The sequence below is a fragment of the Leucopleurus acutus genome, assembly GCF_964270905.1.
Source record: "Leucopleurus acutus genome assembly, chromosome: 12".
Classification (NCBI taxonomy): Eukaryota; Metazoa; Chordata; class Mammalia; order Artiodactyla; family Delphinidae; genus Leucopleurus; species Leucopleurus acutus.
In genome coordinates, this window is record NC_139154.1 from 62557982 (window position 1) to 62578519 (window position 20538).

General features: G+C 37.3%; 1 protein-coding gene across 2 annotated transcripts in view; it reads left to right on the plus strand.

Moving 5' to 3' along the window:
• Nucleotides 1-20538, plus strand: part of PLEKHH2 (pleckstrin homology, MyTH4 and FERM domain containing H2) — a 114509-nt gene that overhangs the window by 31332 nt on the left and 62639 nt on the right. For both annotated transcript variants that reach the window (XM_082851606.1, XM_082851607.1), the window contains exons 3-8: nt 2109-2171; nt 9731-9880; nt 10989-11072; nt 11680-11761; nt 15066-15251; nt 16980-17929. In XM_082851606.1, coding sequence (XP_082707732.1) covers nt 2109-2171; nt 9731-9880; nt 10989-11072; nt 11680-11761; nt 15066-15251; nt 16980-17929 — 1515 coding nt within the window. The remainder of the gene's footprint in view (nt 1-2108; nt 2172-9730; nt 9881-10988; nt 11073-11679; nt 11762-15065; nt 15252-16979; nt 17930-20538) is intronic.

Here is a 20538-nt window from a genome sequence, read left to right on the forward strand (position 1 = left end):
TCTGTAAGAATTAAAACTCCTCAGTTGTGACATAAACATACCACCTATGGAGCTTATGAGAATACAACACTTTCTGATATCACTGGGACTTTTTTTTCCTATATTAAGCCTGTGTCAATGTATCTTTTTTTTTTTTTTTTTTTTTTTGCGGTACGCGGGGCTCTCACTGTTGTGACCTCTCCCGCTGTGAAGCACAGGCTCCGGACGCACAGGCTCAGCGGCCATGGCTCTCAGGCCCAGCAGCTCCGCGGCATGTGGGATCTTCCCGGACCACGGCACGAACCCATGTCCGCTGCATTGGCAGGCGGACTCTCAACCACTGTGCCACCAGGGAAGCCCTTTTCTTCGTTTTAAAATTTTTTATTATTTATTTTTTATTGAAGTATAGTTGATTTACAATGTTGTGTTAGTTTCAGGTGTATAGCAAAGTGATTCCATATATATATTCTGTTTCAGATTCTTTTCCCATATAGGTTATTACAAAATATCGAGTGTAGTTCCCTGTGCTATACAGTAGGTCCTTGTTGTTTATTTTATATATAGGAATGTTTATATGTTACTCCCAAATTCCTAATTTATCCCTCCCCTGCTCATTGGGAATTTTTTTTTTTAGCATCTTTATTGGAGTATAATTGCTTTACAATGGTGTGTTAGTTTCTGCTTTATAACAAAGTGAATCAGCTATACATATACATATATCCCCATATCTCTTCCCTCTTGCGTCTCCCTCCCTCCCACCCTCCCTATCCCACCCCTCTAGGTGGTCACAAAGCACTGAGCTGATCTCCCTGTGCTATGCGGCTGCGTTCCACTAGCTATCGGTTTTACATTTGGTAGTGTATATATGTCCATGCCACTCTCTCACTTTGTCCCAGCTTACCCTTCCCCCTCCCCATGTCCTCAAGTCCATTCTCTAGTAGGTCTGCATCTTTATTCCCATCCTGCGCCGAGGTTCTTCATGACCTTTTTTTAGATACCATATATATGTGTTAACATACGGTATTTGTTTTTCTCTTTCTGATTTACTTTACTCTGTATGACAGACTCTAGGTCTATCCACTTCACTACAGATAACTCAATTTCGTTTCTTTTTATGGCTGAGTAATATTCCATTGTATATATGTGCCACATCTTTATCCATTTGTCTGTCAATGGGCACTTAGGTTGCTTCCATGTCCTGGCTATTGTAAATAGAGCTGCAATGAACATTGTGGTACATGACTTGTTTTGAATTATGGTTTTCTCAGGGTATATGCCCAGTAGTGGGATTGTTGGGTCATATGGTAGTTGTGTTTTTAGTTAGTTTTTTTCTTTGCGGTACGCGGGCCTCTCACTGTTGTGGCCTCTCCCATTGCGGAGCACAGGCTCCGGATGCGCAGGCTCAGCGGCCATGGCTCACGGGCCCAGCTGCTCCATGGCATGTGGGATCTTCCCAGACCGGGGCATGAACCTGTGTTCCCTGCATCGGCAGGCGGACTTTCAACCACTGTGCCACCAGGGAAGCCCTATTTTTAGTTTTTTAAGTAACCTCCGTACTGTTCTCCATAGTGGCTGTATCAATTTATATTCCCAGCAAGAGTGCAAGAGGGTTCCATTTTTTCCACACCCTCTCCAGCATTTATTGTTTGTAGATTTTTTGATGATGGCCGTTCTGACTGGTGTGAGATGATATCTCATTGTAGTTCTGATTTGCGCTTCTCTAATGATTAATGATGTTGAGCATTCTTTCATGTGTTTGTTGGCAATCTGTATATCTTCTTTGGAGAAATGTCTATTTTTGATCAACAAATCAAATATGACATTTGAGGTCTTACTATTCTCTTAGATTTAATTTATTGTTCTCAATATGTGTTAACCGGTGATTTCTAACATATAGTCCAATGAAGAAAATTCTATTGATGAATACTCATGTAGTATATATTACATTGTATTAAAAGTATCAAACCTTTGGTATTTTGTTTGATCCATTTTTAAATATGCCCTGAAAGAGCTTTTAATGTGCTAAATTGTATGAAATCATATTCACTGAAGTACTTTAAATGTTCTTAAAGAATTCCAAAAGGGAAATATGAATTTTTCTATTTTTTATATCTTTTCTCATTTTTCAGATGCAGCAGCTGGAGAGACAAGTTATTGATGCTGAACGTCAAGCAGAAAAAGCTTTTCAACAGGTAAGGTATAGTTTTAGTTAAAAAATTGTTTTCTGCCTCTACCAGTATAAACATTGTTTTGCTCAAAACAATCCTGAAAATAGTCTTCAGCTGTCCTCCTCATTTTATCATTTTTACTGTTCATGAGCTGGTTCCATAGAGAAAATGGAGAATCTAACTTTGTTTTGCCCCTTAATAAATTTTCAAGAGGACAAAAATGCTTCTATTTGGAAGTTTTATCTTACTTATGAAAAAAATCAAATATGACTTTTATGGTTATGCCTAACCATAATGACAGTTTATGTATAAATATATTCATGGCAGCTTTATTTATAGTAATAAAGAGTTGGAGATAATATGAATGCCATTTTGTAGGAGAATGAATTAGAGAACTGTATCTATTCCATGAAATATTAAACAACAATTAAAAATAACTATTACGGGCTTCCCTGGTGGCGCAGTGGTTGAGAGTCCGCCTGCCGATGCAGGGGACACAGGTTTGTGCCCTGGTCCGAGAAGATCCCACATGCTGCGGAGCGGCTGGGCCCGTGAGCCATGGCCACTGAGCCTGCGCCTCCGGAGCCTGTACTCCACAATGGGAGAGGCCACAACAGTGAGAGGCCCGCGTACAGCAAAAAAACAAAAAACTATTACAAAGAATATATGCAAATATGGAAAAATGCTTAGTTATATTAGGAATAATATTTACAGATTTTTGTATTTAACATGATGTTATATTTAACATTTATATTTTTATTTTTGTTTTTTTTTAATTTAACAACAACAAAAAAAATTTGTGTTTGTGGAATTATGGATGATTGGTTTTTTTATTCTGTATATTCATACTTTCTAGTTTTTGATTTTGGTACTACTTTTACTTTAAAAAACTAATCTTTTGATAAATCACTTAACCGTTTCTGGGCCTTGACAACAGTAAAATGAGCGGTTTGGATGAGCCCACCAGCCTTAAAGTTTGTCTAAGGAGCCTAAATTGATAATTTCACATTTTATGAAAAGATCTCTGTCAGATTCAGTCAAGTCAAGAATTTCAGAAGTCTTAAATACAAAATTATTTCTTCCAAGGAGTGTATCTTCAATTTCTTATACTTGCTCTAAGTTTGTCATGTTTCTTCCTTCAGTTTGAGTATTACCAAATCTTGTTTTCACCTAAAAGATTTAATTTTACTCCGTAGATTGTTTTAGTGGCTTGACTAAGTTAACCCAATTTAACCTAATCCTTAATTTTCTTAAATTAATTATACTTGAAGATAAAATCTTAAAACTTTATTATGCAAAATTTCAACCACTACAGGAGCAGAGAACATAGTATAATGAAGCCCTGTCATCACCTTCAGCAGTTAGTTGATGCACAGCTAGTATATACCTCCACCCACTTCTTCCCTACCCCCACACTAGGTTATTTTGAAACAAGTCCCAGATATTATATCATTCCACCCAACAGTATTTCAGCAACTCATCTACAAACAAAGACTTAAAAATCATAGCTACAGTACCATCACCCCACCGAAAAATTACCAATAATTTTTTAAAACCTCAAATGTAGATTTTGATACAAGTACTAGTAGTAATGGTAAGGATGTATGATTTGCTTGTTTTTTTTGTTTTTTTTTTTTTTTGGCGGTACGCGGGCTTCTCACTGTTGTGGCCTCTCCCGTTGCGGAGCACAGGCTCCGGAAGCGCAGGCTCAGCGGCCATGGCTCACGGGCCCAGCTGCTCCACGGCATGTGGGATCTTCCCGGACCGGGGCACGAACCCGTGTCCCCTGCATCAGCAGGAGGACTCTCAACCACTGCGCCACCAGGGAAGCCCTGCTTGGTTTTTTTGTATTTTATATTCTTTAGTTGATGGGACCAAATAGTAATTACTCTACATATATCTATAAAAAGCCAATAATTAACAGTAAAGTCATTAAAGGTCACTTACATTCTAAAAGAAAGACTCTTGTGTTTATATCACTCTCTGTCACTCTATACCAAATGTCTTTTTCTGTGGTGGGCCATATGTGTGCATCCCTATTCAGCCTTCAGCCTTTTGCAGCATACGTTTGTCATTTTGTTGACCTCTCTTTCATGTCTCCTTCCCTTTCTTTCCCTTTCTGACTTTGGCCTTTCCTGGTGACATCTCTCTTTATTTCTGTACCCATGGCTGTCTCTATACGTTTCTCTGTCTATTCTTTCCTAGCTTTCTTTTCCCTTCCCTTCCCTTCCCTTTTTCTCCTTTAACTGCTCGTATTATAGGAAAAAAAAAAAAAAGAAGGAAATTGAAGATGGTTTTGTTTTGCCTTAAGTTAAAAGTCTAAATTTATATATGCAGCAAATTTATTTAGCTCTGAAAATTAAACTAAATGAAGAATTTTTAAATTTGTGATTTTCATTTTTTTTACCCCTTTGGTTCACTGGATCTTGAAAGAAAAAAGGAATCCCCATTCTCAACTCAAGGGAAGCAAACCGTGGCAGTTTGTAGCCATCAGGGCCCAACCACTGATCTCAATAAGTTAACAGGAAGAATATCTTATTTGAAGTTGTCCTTTGAGGATATCAAATGTAAAGTTATTTAATTCTATGTGCCACATTTTTAAGCAAAATTATACAATGATTGGTTATTTTAGATATACTGCCTTAAATCAACACCCCCCCCAAAAGAGTGAGAATTGAAGATCTCCCAGAGTTTCTTTATAATCTGTAGATATTTCTTTTTGTCATACACTTTAAATTTATACAGTACGTATTTTTGTTATGCTTCAGAAGAATTTTTTCTTAAATATTTCATAATGAATCTAAAAGTTAACAGGAAATATAAAGAGAGCAGATGAATTCTAATGTACTGACTATATTACTTTTTTTTTTTTGCCTTTGCAAGACTAAGTAAATATTATTAACTTAGAGTAACTGAATCCTTCACTGTCTTTAACAGTTTCCATGGGACTATGGCCTATCTGCTGTTCATGTTGCTTAAATTCATAATTTATCCTTTGTCATTGAGCCATATCCTAAGACTTAAACTGTATTTATACTAACCTAGAAAGAATGTTTCACCACTAAAAGCAATAGTCAGCTGAAACAGCTCAGCTCTACACTTTAGCTTTGTACATTTTTCTCCTTGTTTATTAATGTGTGGGCATCACTTGCATAATCACTAAATAAGTTGCTGATAGAAAAAAGAATTAAACATTCTTCCAGAGAAATCTTGGCAGTCTTTTTACTTGATGCTGTAGTACATCTTTATTGTTATTGTTCACAAATTTTGAAAGCAGTATGTGCAGATCAACCCAATACTACTTATGAGAACTCTTGTGAGGCAGAAAAGCAGCAAATAGCACATTTGGGAGACACTGATAAACAGGATTCCTTCTCAAGTATCTGATTAGTTAGGTATATAATACAATCTAATACACTAATTTATGCTAACCAAAGAGGGCTAGATAATTTCCCCTGTAGGAGTTTGTCTTTTCAATTCTGTCTTTCTGGACTCAGTCACTTGTGTGTATTTGATTCAGGCTTGGTAGGAGTTGGATTTAAATTTCCTTCTGACCATTCTAATATGTGGGCTCATCTGCCTTTTATAAAGTTGGTTCTTAGTATCCAAGTTATTTTTGGTTCTTAGTAAATGATAACTACTCAGTCATCCTAACATCCAAAACCGTGTAATGATTTGCTTCATTACATGGAAACCTACTTTATCCAGTGATGTTCCCTTTCACCTTCAGTGAGAATGGGCCTGGCCTTACTGCATAAATTTTGGAGCACTATGCTGAAATAACTATGTTTAAAATATGATTAGAATGATTAATTAATTTGCAATAAATTTTAATTAACTGGAAAATGGTCTGGGATTCAAAATACTCTTAACAGTTTCATCATTGTATTTTGGAATGATTAAGTATCTTTGTCATGTCACTGCGATACTTATACAGGAATAGAAACTTACACCCCTCGCTCAAAAATATAGTCACATCTTGATTACCTGTAGTGGGGGAGGGAGGGATGAAGTTAGAAATGAAAAGAAGGAAATATTGATATGGATAGCTACAATGCGGAAAATACTTGCAGTTTCTGCTTTCTCCAGGATAGACAAGAAAATGGAAAATAGCATTGGAAGTTGTGTCAGGGTCCTCAAGACTACCCTCAGGTTTGATGATTCACCAGAAAGACTCATGAAATCCTGAAAAGCTGTTATACTCATGGTTATGGTTTATTACAGTGAAAGCATACAGATTAACATCAGCAAAGGAAAAATGCACATAGGGCAGAGTCCAGGAGACACCAGGTACGAACTTCCACTTGTCCTCTCACAGTGGAATTGCACAGGAATGCACTTGGTTCTCCCATCAGTGATGTGGGACAACACATATGAAGTATTGCCAACCAAGGTTGTTCATCCGAGCCTAGGTGTCCAGGATTTTTATTGGTGGGTGGGGTGGGGAGGGGTCAGTCTTATAAGCACGAAATGCATGCATAACCCACCTTAGCTACTCAACTTCCAACCCCTCCAGAGGTCAAACTTGATACAGTGTGGCCCATGACCCAGGTAAGTAAACAAAAAAGGTATTCAGTATAAGTCACACTGTTAGCATAAACTATCTGGTGTGGCCCGGTATATCAGCTATATAAAGACAGTCTTATCAGGCAGAATATTCCAGGGGCTCAGAGGTTATTTCCCAGCAGACAGTCAAAGGCTAGTTCTTTCTTTGGAATGTACAGGGTTTGAGCACCCCAAGTCTGCTGAATTAACCCTTCATTGCACAAAAGCTCAGAATCAACAAGACTTTCGGGAAATAGCTGAGGACTGTGCTGAGGGGGTAGGTAGATGCAACGAGAGGCTCTCCTGGAAGTAAAGGAGAAAGGTAGCCTGAAAGTACAAAACATTCCTCACTAGAGGATATCCACATATTGGTAACTGCAAGAGTTTATTCAACAACTAATTTGAATTCATAGGTGTGTGTTACTGGCCAGTCTCTGAGTCGTTAAAATTGTATAATTCAAGTTAAATAAATGGTAAAAGATCTGACCTATGTTCTGTGTACTTGTGGTAAGATATTTTTAAAGGCTGCTTAGTTTTTCTGTAGGCCCCTTAACTTTTCTGCAGATTTCTTATTCATACTAATTGCCAAGGAAGGCTGGTGAATCCTGTGGAACTTGGTCCTAACAGGGCCAGCTGGAAGAAGGTTGCCTGTAACTGCTTTGTGATCTCTCTGCTGCAGAGATGTTGCCACCTTTGTCAATGTTTTTCTTGCCCAGGAAAGTTGTTTATCTAAAAGTAATAGTCGAATGAAACAGTTGCACAAGGCAAAGGTGCAGCCAAGGAGCTCTGACTCTAGCATTCATTCGTAAAATGGGAACACCTTTCAAGTTGAATGTGTTTTTCAGGGAGGAAGAAGGTCCTGGAAAAATAGTTTTCCAGGACCATAGGCCTTTTCTAAGCAATAATAGGACAATTTTATATGGTAGCCCAATGTCCATAGGGTGGCTTGCTCCCAATTTAATAAAAGAAGACTGTAGATGTAGGTCCGGTAATATTTATTTTTATTAATTTTGTCTTTCTGGAGTATTATGATCTATTACTCCCTCCTTGATGGAGGACTACCATTTTGCACTTGGTCTCTGCTCTTCTTTCCCTGCTTCCACAGCTACAGAATACCCTGCATGGAACTGGCTGTACCATTTTAAGACTGACCTTTGGTATTTACTGTCCAGCTCTCTGTCCTGCTCTGGCTTTTTTCATGACAGCATCTCTGATATAGGCCTTTGTCCTTGACCTCTTGGTCTGAAGTTCCTGCAGAAAGCCTGCTATATTATGTTTAAAAATCTAAATCTTAAAATAACTTAAAATTATCATTTGGATAGTAGAATATATTTTTTCTCCTATTTTTTTGGATCTGCTTTTATTTTCATAGCTTCCAGCCATGTGGGTGGTATTTAAATAGGACAGTTTTGGCATTTGAGTTGAATTTACATTTATACAGTGAACTCACAGATGAAACTTTGTATTCATAGTTAAAAAAACAAAACCAAACTAACCTTAACACCCTCCTTCTAGGAACCCTCATTAATCAAGTATTTTTGAGCTTTAAGTAAGTTCATTTTGATTTTTCAGAGATGTTTTATAAGACTTTTCATCTTAACTATCATCTTTAATTTCTCAAATGCCTTTACATATTTTTCTTCTTTGCCCCCTATAATCTAAAACATTACTAAGATTACATTCTTACCTATTTGGAGTATGTAGAATAAAAGTTTTAATATTGTATACGGTGCCCAGTACTTTATTTTCTTTCTTACTAACATTAACATCACACATATCTCTTCAAACATTTCATATGCCCAAATGTGTTTTGCAGAAGATCCAAGCAGAGCCAGTATATCTTAGATATTAAAATTGAGGCACCACAACCCCTAGCCGTACAGCGATCTATTTTATCTTGCTTTATTTTTCCCATTACCCTTATTGCCATCTGTAACAAACTGTGTGATTTTTAGTCATTACAATATATGTGATCTCTCTTACCCACTAGAATGTAATTTCTATGCAGGTAGAGATTTGGGGGTCTGCTTTATTCACTGATGTCTTCCCAGGACCTGGTATAGACCTGGCACTTGGCAGGTGTTCATTGAATATTTGTTAAAGTATTGAATCAATAAACCCTCACGGAATGTACTCTCCTACCTATATCTTGACTGTCATACTTTTTTACTCTCTATGATTTCATCATTGGGGTTTTAAGGTTCTTTTTTGGTTTGTTTTTAATATTTATTTATTTATTTGGCTGCGGGTCTTAGTTGTGGCACGCGGGATCTTCCCTGCAGCGCTTGGGTTCTTCATTGTGGAGAGAGGGCTTCTCTCTAGTTGTGGCGTGTGGGCTCCAGAGCACGTGGGCTCAGTAGTTGCAGTGCGTGGCCTCTCTATTTGTGGCCCATGGGCTCCAGAGCGTGCGGGCTCAGTAGTTGCAGCGCGCAGCCTCAGTTGCCCCACGGCATGTGGGATCTTAGTTCCCCGACCAGGGATTGAACCAGCATCCCCTGCATTGGAAGGCAGATTCTTAACCACTGCACCACCAGGGAAGTCCCTTTAAGGTTCTTTTGTTTTACTTTTGCTTTCTGTTGTATATGTGTACCTTTTTCAGCTAAGTTCAGTTTTTTTTCCCAAGATGTGTTATTATACTAGGTCATCCAGTCTGAGTCTTATCTTACCACTCAATGTCTGTACTTGATATTCTTACTTTTTTATAAAGTATGAAAAAATGAGAGCTGGAAGCTTTCTAATTCTATGCTCACATGAAATACTTTGCATATTATCATTGATCTAGTTAACATGTGCATTTCTTTACATGATAGCAATATTATGAGAATCTTTCATGTACCCTCATGCACCTCAGGGGTAGCATCACTTAGCAAAATAGTCTTCAGACTTTATAATTGTTAAATACATTAAAACTTGCTGTTCAATGTTTTCCTTTTATGACGATACCTTTTAGGAATTTAATGTTAAAGTAAAATTCTGAATTTAATACTATGATAAATTAAGTACGTGCATAGTTTTAATATTTTATCCTCTGAATTTAGGTACAAGTTATGGAAGAAAAATTAAAAGCAGCTAATATTCAAACCAGTGAATCAGAGACGAGGTTGTATAAAAAGTGTCAAGATCTGGAAACCCTAATACAGGAAAAAGATGACATCATTCAAAACTTGGAACTGCAACTTGAGGAGCAGGTTAGGAAGAATTTGATCATCAAAGAGTCCTAAATATGTGCATTCATTTATACATAATCGCAAAGATTAAAAAGAGAGTCAAAATTTCTAAATTTTGATCAGAAATCTTACTTGGTGACCCCCTAGGACTACATCACATTACTGGTGAAAGGTGCAAGTTAAATACATTCACTTTAAATCCGGGGTGATTCCAAGGCAGTATCTACCACTTTTTGGATGTGACAATACTCCTTAAGTTGGAAACACTTGGTTATCAGCAGGTATTTATGTCTGTAAAATGTTTCCAATAAATTTTTGCTTTAGATTGTTAGGGTGTTGGAAATGTTTATGGAAGGTTAAATTTTAAACATGTGTTTGATTTGACTCTAATCCTTCTGCTTAGAAATGTGTATACTGTTTTTAAACCACTTCATTGAGATCAAATATAGTATTTAGTTTATTTTTTTTTAGTTTTTAGGAAAAAAGTTGCACTAGGGTTATTTACTTAAAAGGTCATTTAGTGTCTTTTAAACATGACCACTATAGAACTGTTCAATGTTTAATCATTTTTTTCATTTCTCTGGCGTCAGTGTTCCTTTAGGTCAGTGGCTTTCAGCCTCCACCCACTAGGATTTATATGATAGTCACACTCTCAGTAGTTTTGTGACCATAACCAGATTTAAAGTTTGGTGGATGTGAGCTAGAGTTTCTCAATCTCTATTTTTTCTGGACCTTCTAAAACTAGCACTTGAGGGGAAAATAAGCCATTCTCCAGAGGAGATTCTGATTCTCCTCTCCCCAACCTGGTTGAACTCTATTCCACTGTTCTAAACCTAGACTATTTCCAGAAATGGTTTATTTTGTTGATAAATTCAGTGGATTGATTTTGGTATATGATCTTTCAGAGAAAGGGAATAGCAGATGTTAAAGCTAGAAATATTTATGTATGCTTTTATTATTGTTCTGCTGGACAGCCATTCTTATTTTTTCCTATGTTTGGTAATTTAAAGGCAGACGTCTTAACTTGGAAACAGGTTTTAAGTGGACTTGCCTTTTATATCTATGACTGTAACGTTTCCAGACCAGTGAGCTTCTGTTTGAACTAAACAAACTGCTAATGTTATTTCAGAAACAAATAAGGATTCAAGAAGCTAAAATAATAGAAGAGAAAGCAGCTAAGATCAAAGAATGGGTAACAGTTAAGTTGAATGAGGTATTTATTGCCATATTTGTCTTTTCTTTACCTTTTACTTCTTTTGAATAGATAAGTCATCAGAATATCTGAATGAAACAAAATTCTGATCAGTTGGTGGTGCTGCTGGCTTTTGGCAAACATGAGATAGGTAGCTTTCACTTTAATGACTAATGTAATTTTAAAATTAAAAATATTGATAGACCCATGGTAATCAGTGTTAAGTAGCCTCATTCTAATTAGTTGACTAGTTCTAATTAGTTAACTTTAAATAATTAGAGAATATATGTGCACAGCTCATAAAATTAATATATTCAGTATCTGAGAAGTACACATTATTTAGTTTATATGGCAGATTAAATGCCAAAATAATTTGGTTTAAAATAACTTTACAGTGGAAAAGGCATAGGGGTGAAAAACATTTAAAACTTTTAGCTCTGGAAACAAATATTAAAGCCATAATTATCTAGGCTGACAATCTGTGCTGATAAATTCATCTGATATTTACTTATTTCTTTTGTATTTTGCTTGTGTTTAATGAGACATTAACATTTTCTAAATGTTTAATTTACTAGTACATTTTAGAAATGTTATCCCTGTATAAAAGAAAACCATTATGTTCTTTTAGCTGGAATTGGAGAATCAGAATCTTCGTTTGATCAACCAAAACCAAACCGAAGAGATAAGAACAATACAGTCAAAATTACAAGGTATGTGCACTTTGACTAAGATAGCCTAGTTAGATTTATTTGCTAGAATTTTACTATTGAGCGCTTGAAATATGACTTGTACAACTAAGGAACTGAATTTTATATTTTATCTAATTTGAATTCATTTAAATTTTAATAGCCACATGTCCATATTAGCACAGCTAGACAGTAGTGAATAACCCAAAGGGGGTAATTTGGATGTTTAATTTCAGGTATGTTTACTTTTAAAAAAATCAGCCTTGTTATTTTCTATTTTCATTTTGTAGCATTGTGCTCAATGGTGATTGAAATTCTTACAACCTGAATATTTTGAGCAGAATTTTATAATGTGAATAAACTCTTTGCATTTTCTAATGCTTAGGGCTATTTCCTTTCTTTTTAACTTTAAAGCCAAAGGATGGGTGGTAGAGTTAATGATAGAGATTCACTTAATATGCTATTCGTATGATAGCCACTCAAGTGCACATTTAGCTGAAGAGGAGGTAAGTCAGCAGGGTGTATGGATAGCCTGTGCTTATTAGACCCATGGCCTAATAGTGCTTTTTAAACTTTTATTTAGCAGCAGAACCCTTTTTAAACAATTTTTTTTCCCTATAGAATCTCAAGGGATAAAATAGGTAAAAAACCTGTACTGGGTGATGGGTCCAGAGTCCTGTAGACTTGGTCTCACCCATGACTCTTCTTTCATTTCTTGCATCCTCTGCAACATTTCCATAAAGCCGTGGGGTTTCCTAGAATGCATTGGAAAAATACCGGCATGGTAGAAAGAACCTGGACTTTGACGTCAACTTTAATGCCCTACAATTTAATAGCTGTGTTTATATCTCCAATTTTTTTTTTTTACATCAGTAAAATGGTGACTGTAATAGTGTCTTACTGGTTTCATGGGGGGTTGTTGATTATAGGACATGTGAAAGCCCTTTGTCTACTGCATGTTAGTACCTATTGCTATCCTTTTGTTAAGGCAAAAAATCCTGTTTTCCCTCTCTTAATATTTCTGACATGAGATGTGTGGACGTTTTTCCCACACCAAGCAATTCTCCAATTCTCAACAGACACCGACTGGATGTCCTATAAATTTAACTCAATTCCCACTTATCTACTTGGATAGCACCAGATCCCTCACCCCCACAAAACTACCCACCAGCACCTCCGAGCAGGCACTGAACACACACACAAACACACACTTTGGACAGAGTCACAAGTACAGGGTGGCATCCCTGCTTCTGTCCAACAGACTGTAAATCCAAGGTTCCCAAGATCCCTTCCTTGGGTTCAATAATTTGCTAGAGAGGCTCACAGAACTCAGTCAGACAGTTCACTTCCTAGATTACTGGTTTATTACAAAGGATGTAACTCAGGAACAGCCAGATGCAAGAGATGCGTGGGGCAAGATACGGGAGAAGGGGCACAGAGCTTCCAGGCTCTCACTAAGTATACCGCCTTCCCAGCACCTCCACATGTTCACCAACTTGGAGCATCCTGAACCCCATCCTTTTGAGTTTTTCTGGAGGTTTCACTATGTAGGCATGCATGATTGATGAAATAATTGGCCCTTGGTGATTAATTCAACCTCCAGCTCCTTTCTTCCTCACCTGAAGTCAGAGGTAGGAGGTGGAGGGTGAGGCTGAAATTTCCAACTCTCTTATGATTTGGTTGGTTCCCCTGGCAACCAGGCCCCATCCTGAGACCATCTAGGGGCTTTCCAGAAGTCACCTCATTAATACATACTCAGATGTGTTTAAAAGGGCTTGTTATGAAAACAAAAGACACTTTTATCGCTCTTAGGACATTCCAAGGGTTTTAGGAGCTGTGTGCCAGGAGCCATGGATGAAGACCAAAATCTATTTCTTATATCACACATCACACATTTCCTCTACCTATATGATGAAAAAAATAGGTGTTCCTATAGTTGATCTGGAATTCCATGTTTATAATTAAAGTTTTAGGTCCTTGTGGTGTTCACCCTCTTTGAAATAGACTGGATGTATTAAGCCCCTTCACCAAATACTGTTTCCCTGATATTCTTAACTTACAATTCTAGTCTTCACTGGCAGCCTTTTAGTCTTGGAGACTAAGGATTATTGATCCTTGGAACCTTGGCTTTACTGGAGAAGAACAGATACAACTTATGTAGATATAATATAGTACTTTAAAAATGTATATGTATATATGTGATTACTAAAATATCATGAATTAGTTCTGTGAGTGATGGCAACATGAAAATATTAAAAGATACATCTGAAGGAATACACTATATAAAGGTATTTTTCTATACTCAATTATCAGTTGCTATTTAACTTAACCCTTTGGTGCTCTCCCAGAGTTGAGAATTTAATTTCTTTGGAAACTTTTCTTACTATCACTGGGATCTCCATGCTTTTGATCTTACAAGCAGCAATGTTACAATTCCTAGAAGATGAATTAAACCCATGATTAGGTGCTCGATTAGGTGCTCGATTAATCACTCACCTAGCTGTCTAAATTCTCAATCTAGAGACTGCCCCCTCCCCTTTTTGTTCCTTAAGGAAGTGATTAAGGCTCTCCATGCTGTGGTCACCATAGACCAAGTCCCTTCATCTGCTTTCTTATGAGAAGCACACTAAAAACTAAGATAAGGGCTTCCCTGGTGGCACAGTGGTTGAGAGTCCGCCTGCCGATGCAGGGGACGCAGGTTCGTGCCCCGGTCCGGGAAGATCCCACATGCCGCGGAGCGGCTAGGCCCGTGAGCCATGGCCGCTAACAGGAGAGGCCACAACAGTGAGAGGCCCGCGTATCACAAAAAATAAATAAATAAATAAAAACTAAGATAAGTAAAAGTTATTCCAGTGATCATGTGATATTTGCCCCAGTGATCATCTAAATTTTCCTGGGTTGTCTTGGCAACCAAGACCTCAGTCCCTTTTTTCTCACTATTAGTAGCAATACCAAACAATCAAATTTTACCAGTACTTGATTGGTATTTACCAATAGTTGACATTGCGAGAAGCTATAACTTCCTAGGTGTTTATATCTGGATTTTGGTTTGTTTGTTTGAGAACTAACTACTTTTAAAGGGATTAGAAATGTTTCTCTTTGCAGTTAAAAAATAGTTTGTGCATTCAGAATATATAAACAGATTTTAAACACTGGCGTGTGATGCTAGACATTGAGGGGTCATTGTTCCTATACATAAATAAAGATGAACTTCAGGCTTTTTTCTGGTTCAAGGAGTGATTTGTCCACGTTTTTATATGCTTTGGTTCTCTGTTTAACAAATTGTTATAAAAAATTCAGATCTTCATTTTGATTAATGATCTTGCAGAAGTTCAAGGAAAGAAGTTGTCCACTGTCTCCACACCGAAGCTCACAGAAGGCCAGCGTCTGAGCAGTCTGACCTTTGGGTGCTTTTTATCCCGAGCAAGGAGTCCTCCTCAAGTTGTAAAATCTGAGGAAACGAGCAAGATATCATCTAAAGAACCTGAGTTCACTGAAGGAAAAGACATAGAAGGTATTTATGGACTAGAGGAATTTACTTTGACATTTTTTTTAAAAAGGAAAAATCATTTGCTAAGATTAATGCAAAGATCGCTTAATTTTCCTTATTTTTTTCCTGACAACTTGATGTTTTATGAGACTATTTCTAAAGAGCAAAACAGCATTTAACTCTGTGTATCTAGTTATCTTGTGTGTTTTTTGAGACTCTCTGCCAATGATTTATAGGAAAAACTGGTTTTCCCTTCTTGATACTTTTTCCTGCAATAGGTAGCAGTAATAGTTAAAATTTTTAAATGTACAGTCATACCTACTTGTTTTAACTGAGTTTTAGAAGTATGAACTTTCTATTCATTATTTATTGAAAATATAAAAAGATTATCTGATATTCAATATGAAATTAAATGTGACACAGCAAACTTACAAAGAAAAAGAACACCAGGCGACAATTTAGTAACTGCTTTGATTTTCCCTTTGTTGCCTCAAAGAGGAAAATATTTGCCAGATGTTTAAACTTTGGACCTGTGTGCAGATTTCTACCCTTCTTTTAGTCTTAAAGCCCCTCTAAATTTTGCTTAATTTTGCGGTTGCTGCTTTGCCACCACTAGTATGACTTTTCCCAAATATTTTTGAAAGACTTGAACTTGTATCTTCTCTATTTTCAGTTCCTGCTTCCTTCCTCCAAAGGAGAAAAATTATAGCCCTAAGAACTGTCTCTATGCTTGGTTTTGAAACTCTGAAAACTATATAATGTTTTTCCATTCAGAAGGCTCCTTTGGTACTTGTTTTCATGCCATTACATGGATTTCTTTTTTCTTTTTTGAGAAGTCATTTTAGTTTTTTTCCCACTTTCTAATAGTTGAGTACAACTCGGTTCAGCTGAGGTTGCCTGTACTGCGGTTCTTGCTCATTTGCAAATTTAACAAACTGCCTGATACCAAATTGTGGAGTTTATTTGTTCAGCCTCTGTATCCTTAATTATGAAGCTCCTATCTATATTTTCATGTTTTCAAAGTTTCTTTTGTATTCTTCAGTCTAAATTTTTAGTTCACTGTTTATAAAGTCAATGGTTCGTTCTATTAATTATGTTATAAACAATAATAAGCCATATCTAAAGATATTTTTAAAGACTGTTATTTTTTATTGTAAAGACATATTTTGTATTTATGATTAAACCAAAAGTAGAGTGAATAAAGCTTTTCTTTGTGTATGTTTTCCTTACGGTTTTGCATATTTCATGTAGTGAAGCTTGGGAACAAAGTTTTTTTTTTTAAACTATAGCTTTATATTTATTATGTTTTAATTTATTTATGATAATTTTGAAGTTTAGTAGAAAGAGGGTGTCATTGTCTTTGCCTCTAAAATATAATTGATGATGTTCATTTCTTTAGTGGCTGCTTTCTTTGATAGTCAGTGTTGCCTTATTTTTCATTTTGCTTCTCGTATTATCTCACCCTAGACTATTGTCAGTTTTATTTTTCCTTCATGTTTCTTTGTAAAAAGCAGTTTCATTTTGATATTATTCTATTGAAGTGTAAGGGCTCAGTGTTTTATAGAAAGCTTGTAGTTTTCAAACTTGGGTTTAAAAAAGGCATATGACTAAAAAAGGATAATGTAAATTAATCTGACTCATGTGGAAATTCCAGTTTGTACAATGTAGTTATATAAAGCGTTTAGCTTTATATAACTACAAAAAGATTGTATGATTAAAGGCAGCATGCCAATATAATGTATGCTTTTCTAGAAATGGAAATACCAGAAAAGTCTGTCGATAACCAAATTCAAGAAAACAACCGAGGTCAGAGAACATTGCATCAAGTGCCTTGTGTCTCAGAGCAGAATCAGAAAACAAGGACAAGCTTTGTGACGGATGGTGGCATATCCCAGAATTCTGGGGCTCCTGGGAGTGACTGGAGTTCCGACGAGGACGACGGGGGCAAAGGAAGATCCAAGTCCAGGTATACGTCCACCCTTTCCAGCCACACATCAGAGGAGGGGGTCCAGTGTAGCAGAATGGGCAGTGAGACGTATCTGACAGCCTCTGATGACAGCAGTTCTATATTTGAAGAAGAGACTTTTGGCATAAAGAGACCAGAACACAAGAAGCTGTATTCTTGGCAACAGGAGGCACAGTGGAGTCCTCTCGGAAAGGGAAATTCTGAATCAAGTAAAAAGGAGCACGATAGTTCCTCAGACGAACTGAATAAAAAATTTCAGTCTCAGAGACTGGATTATTCATCTTCATCGAGTGAAGCCAACACCCCAAGCCCTATTCTGACCCCAGCTTTGAGTCCAAAGCATCCTAACTCACTCACTGGAAAAGGCACAGAACTAGTGCCCCCCTCAAGCCTGCCACTTCCCAAATTAAGGGTTCCTAATGTTTTCAGCTTAAGTGTAGCTCTAGCCAAAAGACACCTAAGCCAGCCACAGTTAAGTTCCGACAGGATGTTTGGTGCAAACAGAAATGCTATAAGCATGATCCGGCCACTGAGACCTCAGGAAACAGATCTTGATCTAGTTGATGGTGACAGTACAGAAATTTTAGAGACTATGGACACTAGCTGTGATGATGGATTATTTTCCTACGGCTCCCTGGAGTCCCCGTGTTCAGACGACCAGGAAACCTGCAACTCAGCAAAGAAGGCGGCCTGTGGGAAACCTCCAACTCCTCCCCTGCACCGGTTTCCCTCTTGGGTAAATTATGTGTTGTGTGCAACGCACACACACTCGTTTTTGCTCAACGCTCATTTTCAGGTTTTACTCCACTTCTTCTTCTTTCTTTTCCAGTCCGGCTTTGCTCTGACAATTCCCAGTTTTTAGAATTCAATTTCCCCTTCTCTTTCCCCTGAACCAGTCGAGAACTAAGAGAAGGGTAAGACAAAGCAAGATCAAAATGTTACCTTTCTTACTGATAAAACGGATTTTAGAGAATTGGTGGGCAAAGGAGCAAGTACTGCACCTGGGAAAAAGCTAGGTTTATTCACCCAGGCCCAGGTAGCGCTTGGCCAGCCACCCCAGGCTGCCTCCAGTGAGGCCCAGCTCCTCTAAAGCTTACAGTCTAGAGAAAGAACAAATGGTTATTTCCTGCACACAGCTACTTCTCAATAGAAAGGAGAGGGGAAGGTGCCAGGCTTTGCATGTCCGGTTTCTCCTTCTAGGAATCACTGGCTAGAGATCAGGAATGTTCAATTTTTGGAGCTCTCTCCACATGGAAGGAAACATTGGGGTGGGGAAGAAGGGCTCTCTCTAACTGTATAATACTTGTGGGTAAATCCTGGATGAGGGCACTTACTGGTCATCAGGTTCTGAACTTAAGTATTTACTTGATTGGCTTTAAGAGAAATTTAATTTTACTCTTCATGAACTTATAAATCTATTGCTGTAACCAAAAGCATCTTCCTGTATATCTAGAATAGATTGAAATTTCTCCCATTGAAACACTGACCATTAATATAATAATTAACCCATTAATTGCGTGATTCTTCTTAGGAATCTCTAGATTAAAAAAAAATTCTTCCTATATTTGAAACAAAGTGAAATTATCTGTTTTGTAGATTGAAGTTTTCCTTCACATATTGACATAATTTAACCTTTGGCCTCCAGAGAATCATCTGGGTTGTGGGATTTTTTGGTTTTTGGAGTCATGTTCTGTTATTATTTTTTATTTAGTGACCAAGGCAACTTTAAGCGAATGAAGGCAATTATGTTTTCCTAGTATAAATTCAGACCTTGAGATGTATCTGCTCTTATTTACTTTTAAAAGAACATTTCATTGCAAAGTCCATGTGAAACCGCCTGCAGTTTATTACTAAACTCTGGATAGCATAAAAAATGGACATTATTGGCATGTGAATCTCTGGAATTCCAACTACGTTACCCTTTAGGCAGTTAGGAGTTGAAATTTTGCTTCTTTCATTATGTTGAGATTGGCAGAGATTTAGGTTAGACGTTCACTTTCATTTTATTTGGCAAACCATTTTTACTACTTTTTTGCCTTTTTCTCTTCTTGCCTTCTGAAACTATCCAGTCCTGAAAAAGTAGTACCGCTTTGCAAAAGCCTTCTAGCAAACTGGCCAAGTTTGAGGTTTTATTTCTGCTTGTTGGGTATTTTCAAGTTTCAAGTTAAAGAGATACATTCTAGTCACCTCAATTTATGAGAGTTTAAGGATTTTTAAGAGTTTACTTTAAGGCATAGGCTATTCTTATTGAACTGGAATATCATTCCAAAATACAGTAGTCACTCTAGCAGGACAGCATGTAATGATTCAGGAGCACCTCTGATGCTCAACTCCTTAGAAAAACAGGTGATACCCACTGTCCCTGGTCCCATGGCTCAGCTTGTCCTCTCCTGTCTACAGTGACTGTCTGCTTCTCCCATGACTGCTAACTACTCTCCTTCGCTCTCTCATGGCCTGTAAGTGCCTCACTTACTGCCTTATTTTTATATGTCTTTTTGTTCTGTCCACTCTGTTGTTTGTCTCTCTCTGTGTATCTCACCATCACACTCTCAAAGAAGCTGTGAGAGTGATTCATTCAGCCACTCTTCAATCTAAAGTGTCTCAGATGGTTAGAGATCTCCTGCCCATTGCCTCACACAGGCCCCTGTCTAGCGCAGTCCCAAAGAGGACTGCCTTAGTTGCCCCCTGTGCCCCGATCCAGATAACTGTCCAGGTTAGGTGTGTTACAAAGTTCAGGACATGGTGATCTATGCATTAGGAACAACCTAGAGTCCCTTTTCTTAGAGGGGGCAGGGCCAATAGCCTTCCAGTGCCCGTTTCAGAAATCTCTCTCAGAGAAGAAGAGAAAGCAAAATAACAACCTGCTTTTGGAACAAGATCCTATAAATTCCATTGCAGTTCTCAAATTCACTTATTATTTGACCTCAGGTATTTCTTCTACTTCATTGAAATGTACATTGAGATATGAAGGTGATAGCACTAAATGTTACTTTGTGTGTGCTTTCTGACTTCAAGTTTTGGCTTTCTCTTTTTCTTTAACCATATTCTAGAATGGTAGAATATTAAAGATAATATTTGTGTCTAGTCAATGATAATAAATGGTTTGTGGCTTCATGTTACAGCTATTCAGAGTTTTCCTTTTTTTTTTTTTTGACCATGTTGTGAAATGGTGGAACATTAATGGTGGTATTTATGAATTGTCAGTGATTGTGAATAAGCTTTCTCTTACTTTTTTCCTGTCTGTTCAAAAGAATTTAAAATACCAAGCAAAAATTTGGGAACAAAGATAAATAATGGAGTGACTAATGGATGGAAGAAAATTCTGCAGTGCTGTTCACAGTGGCA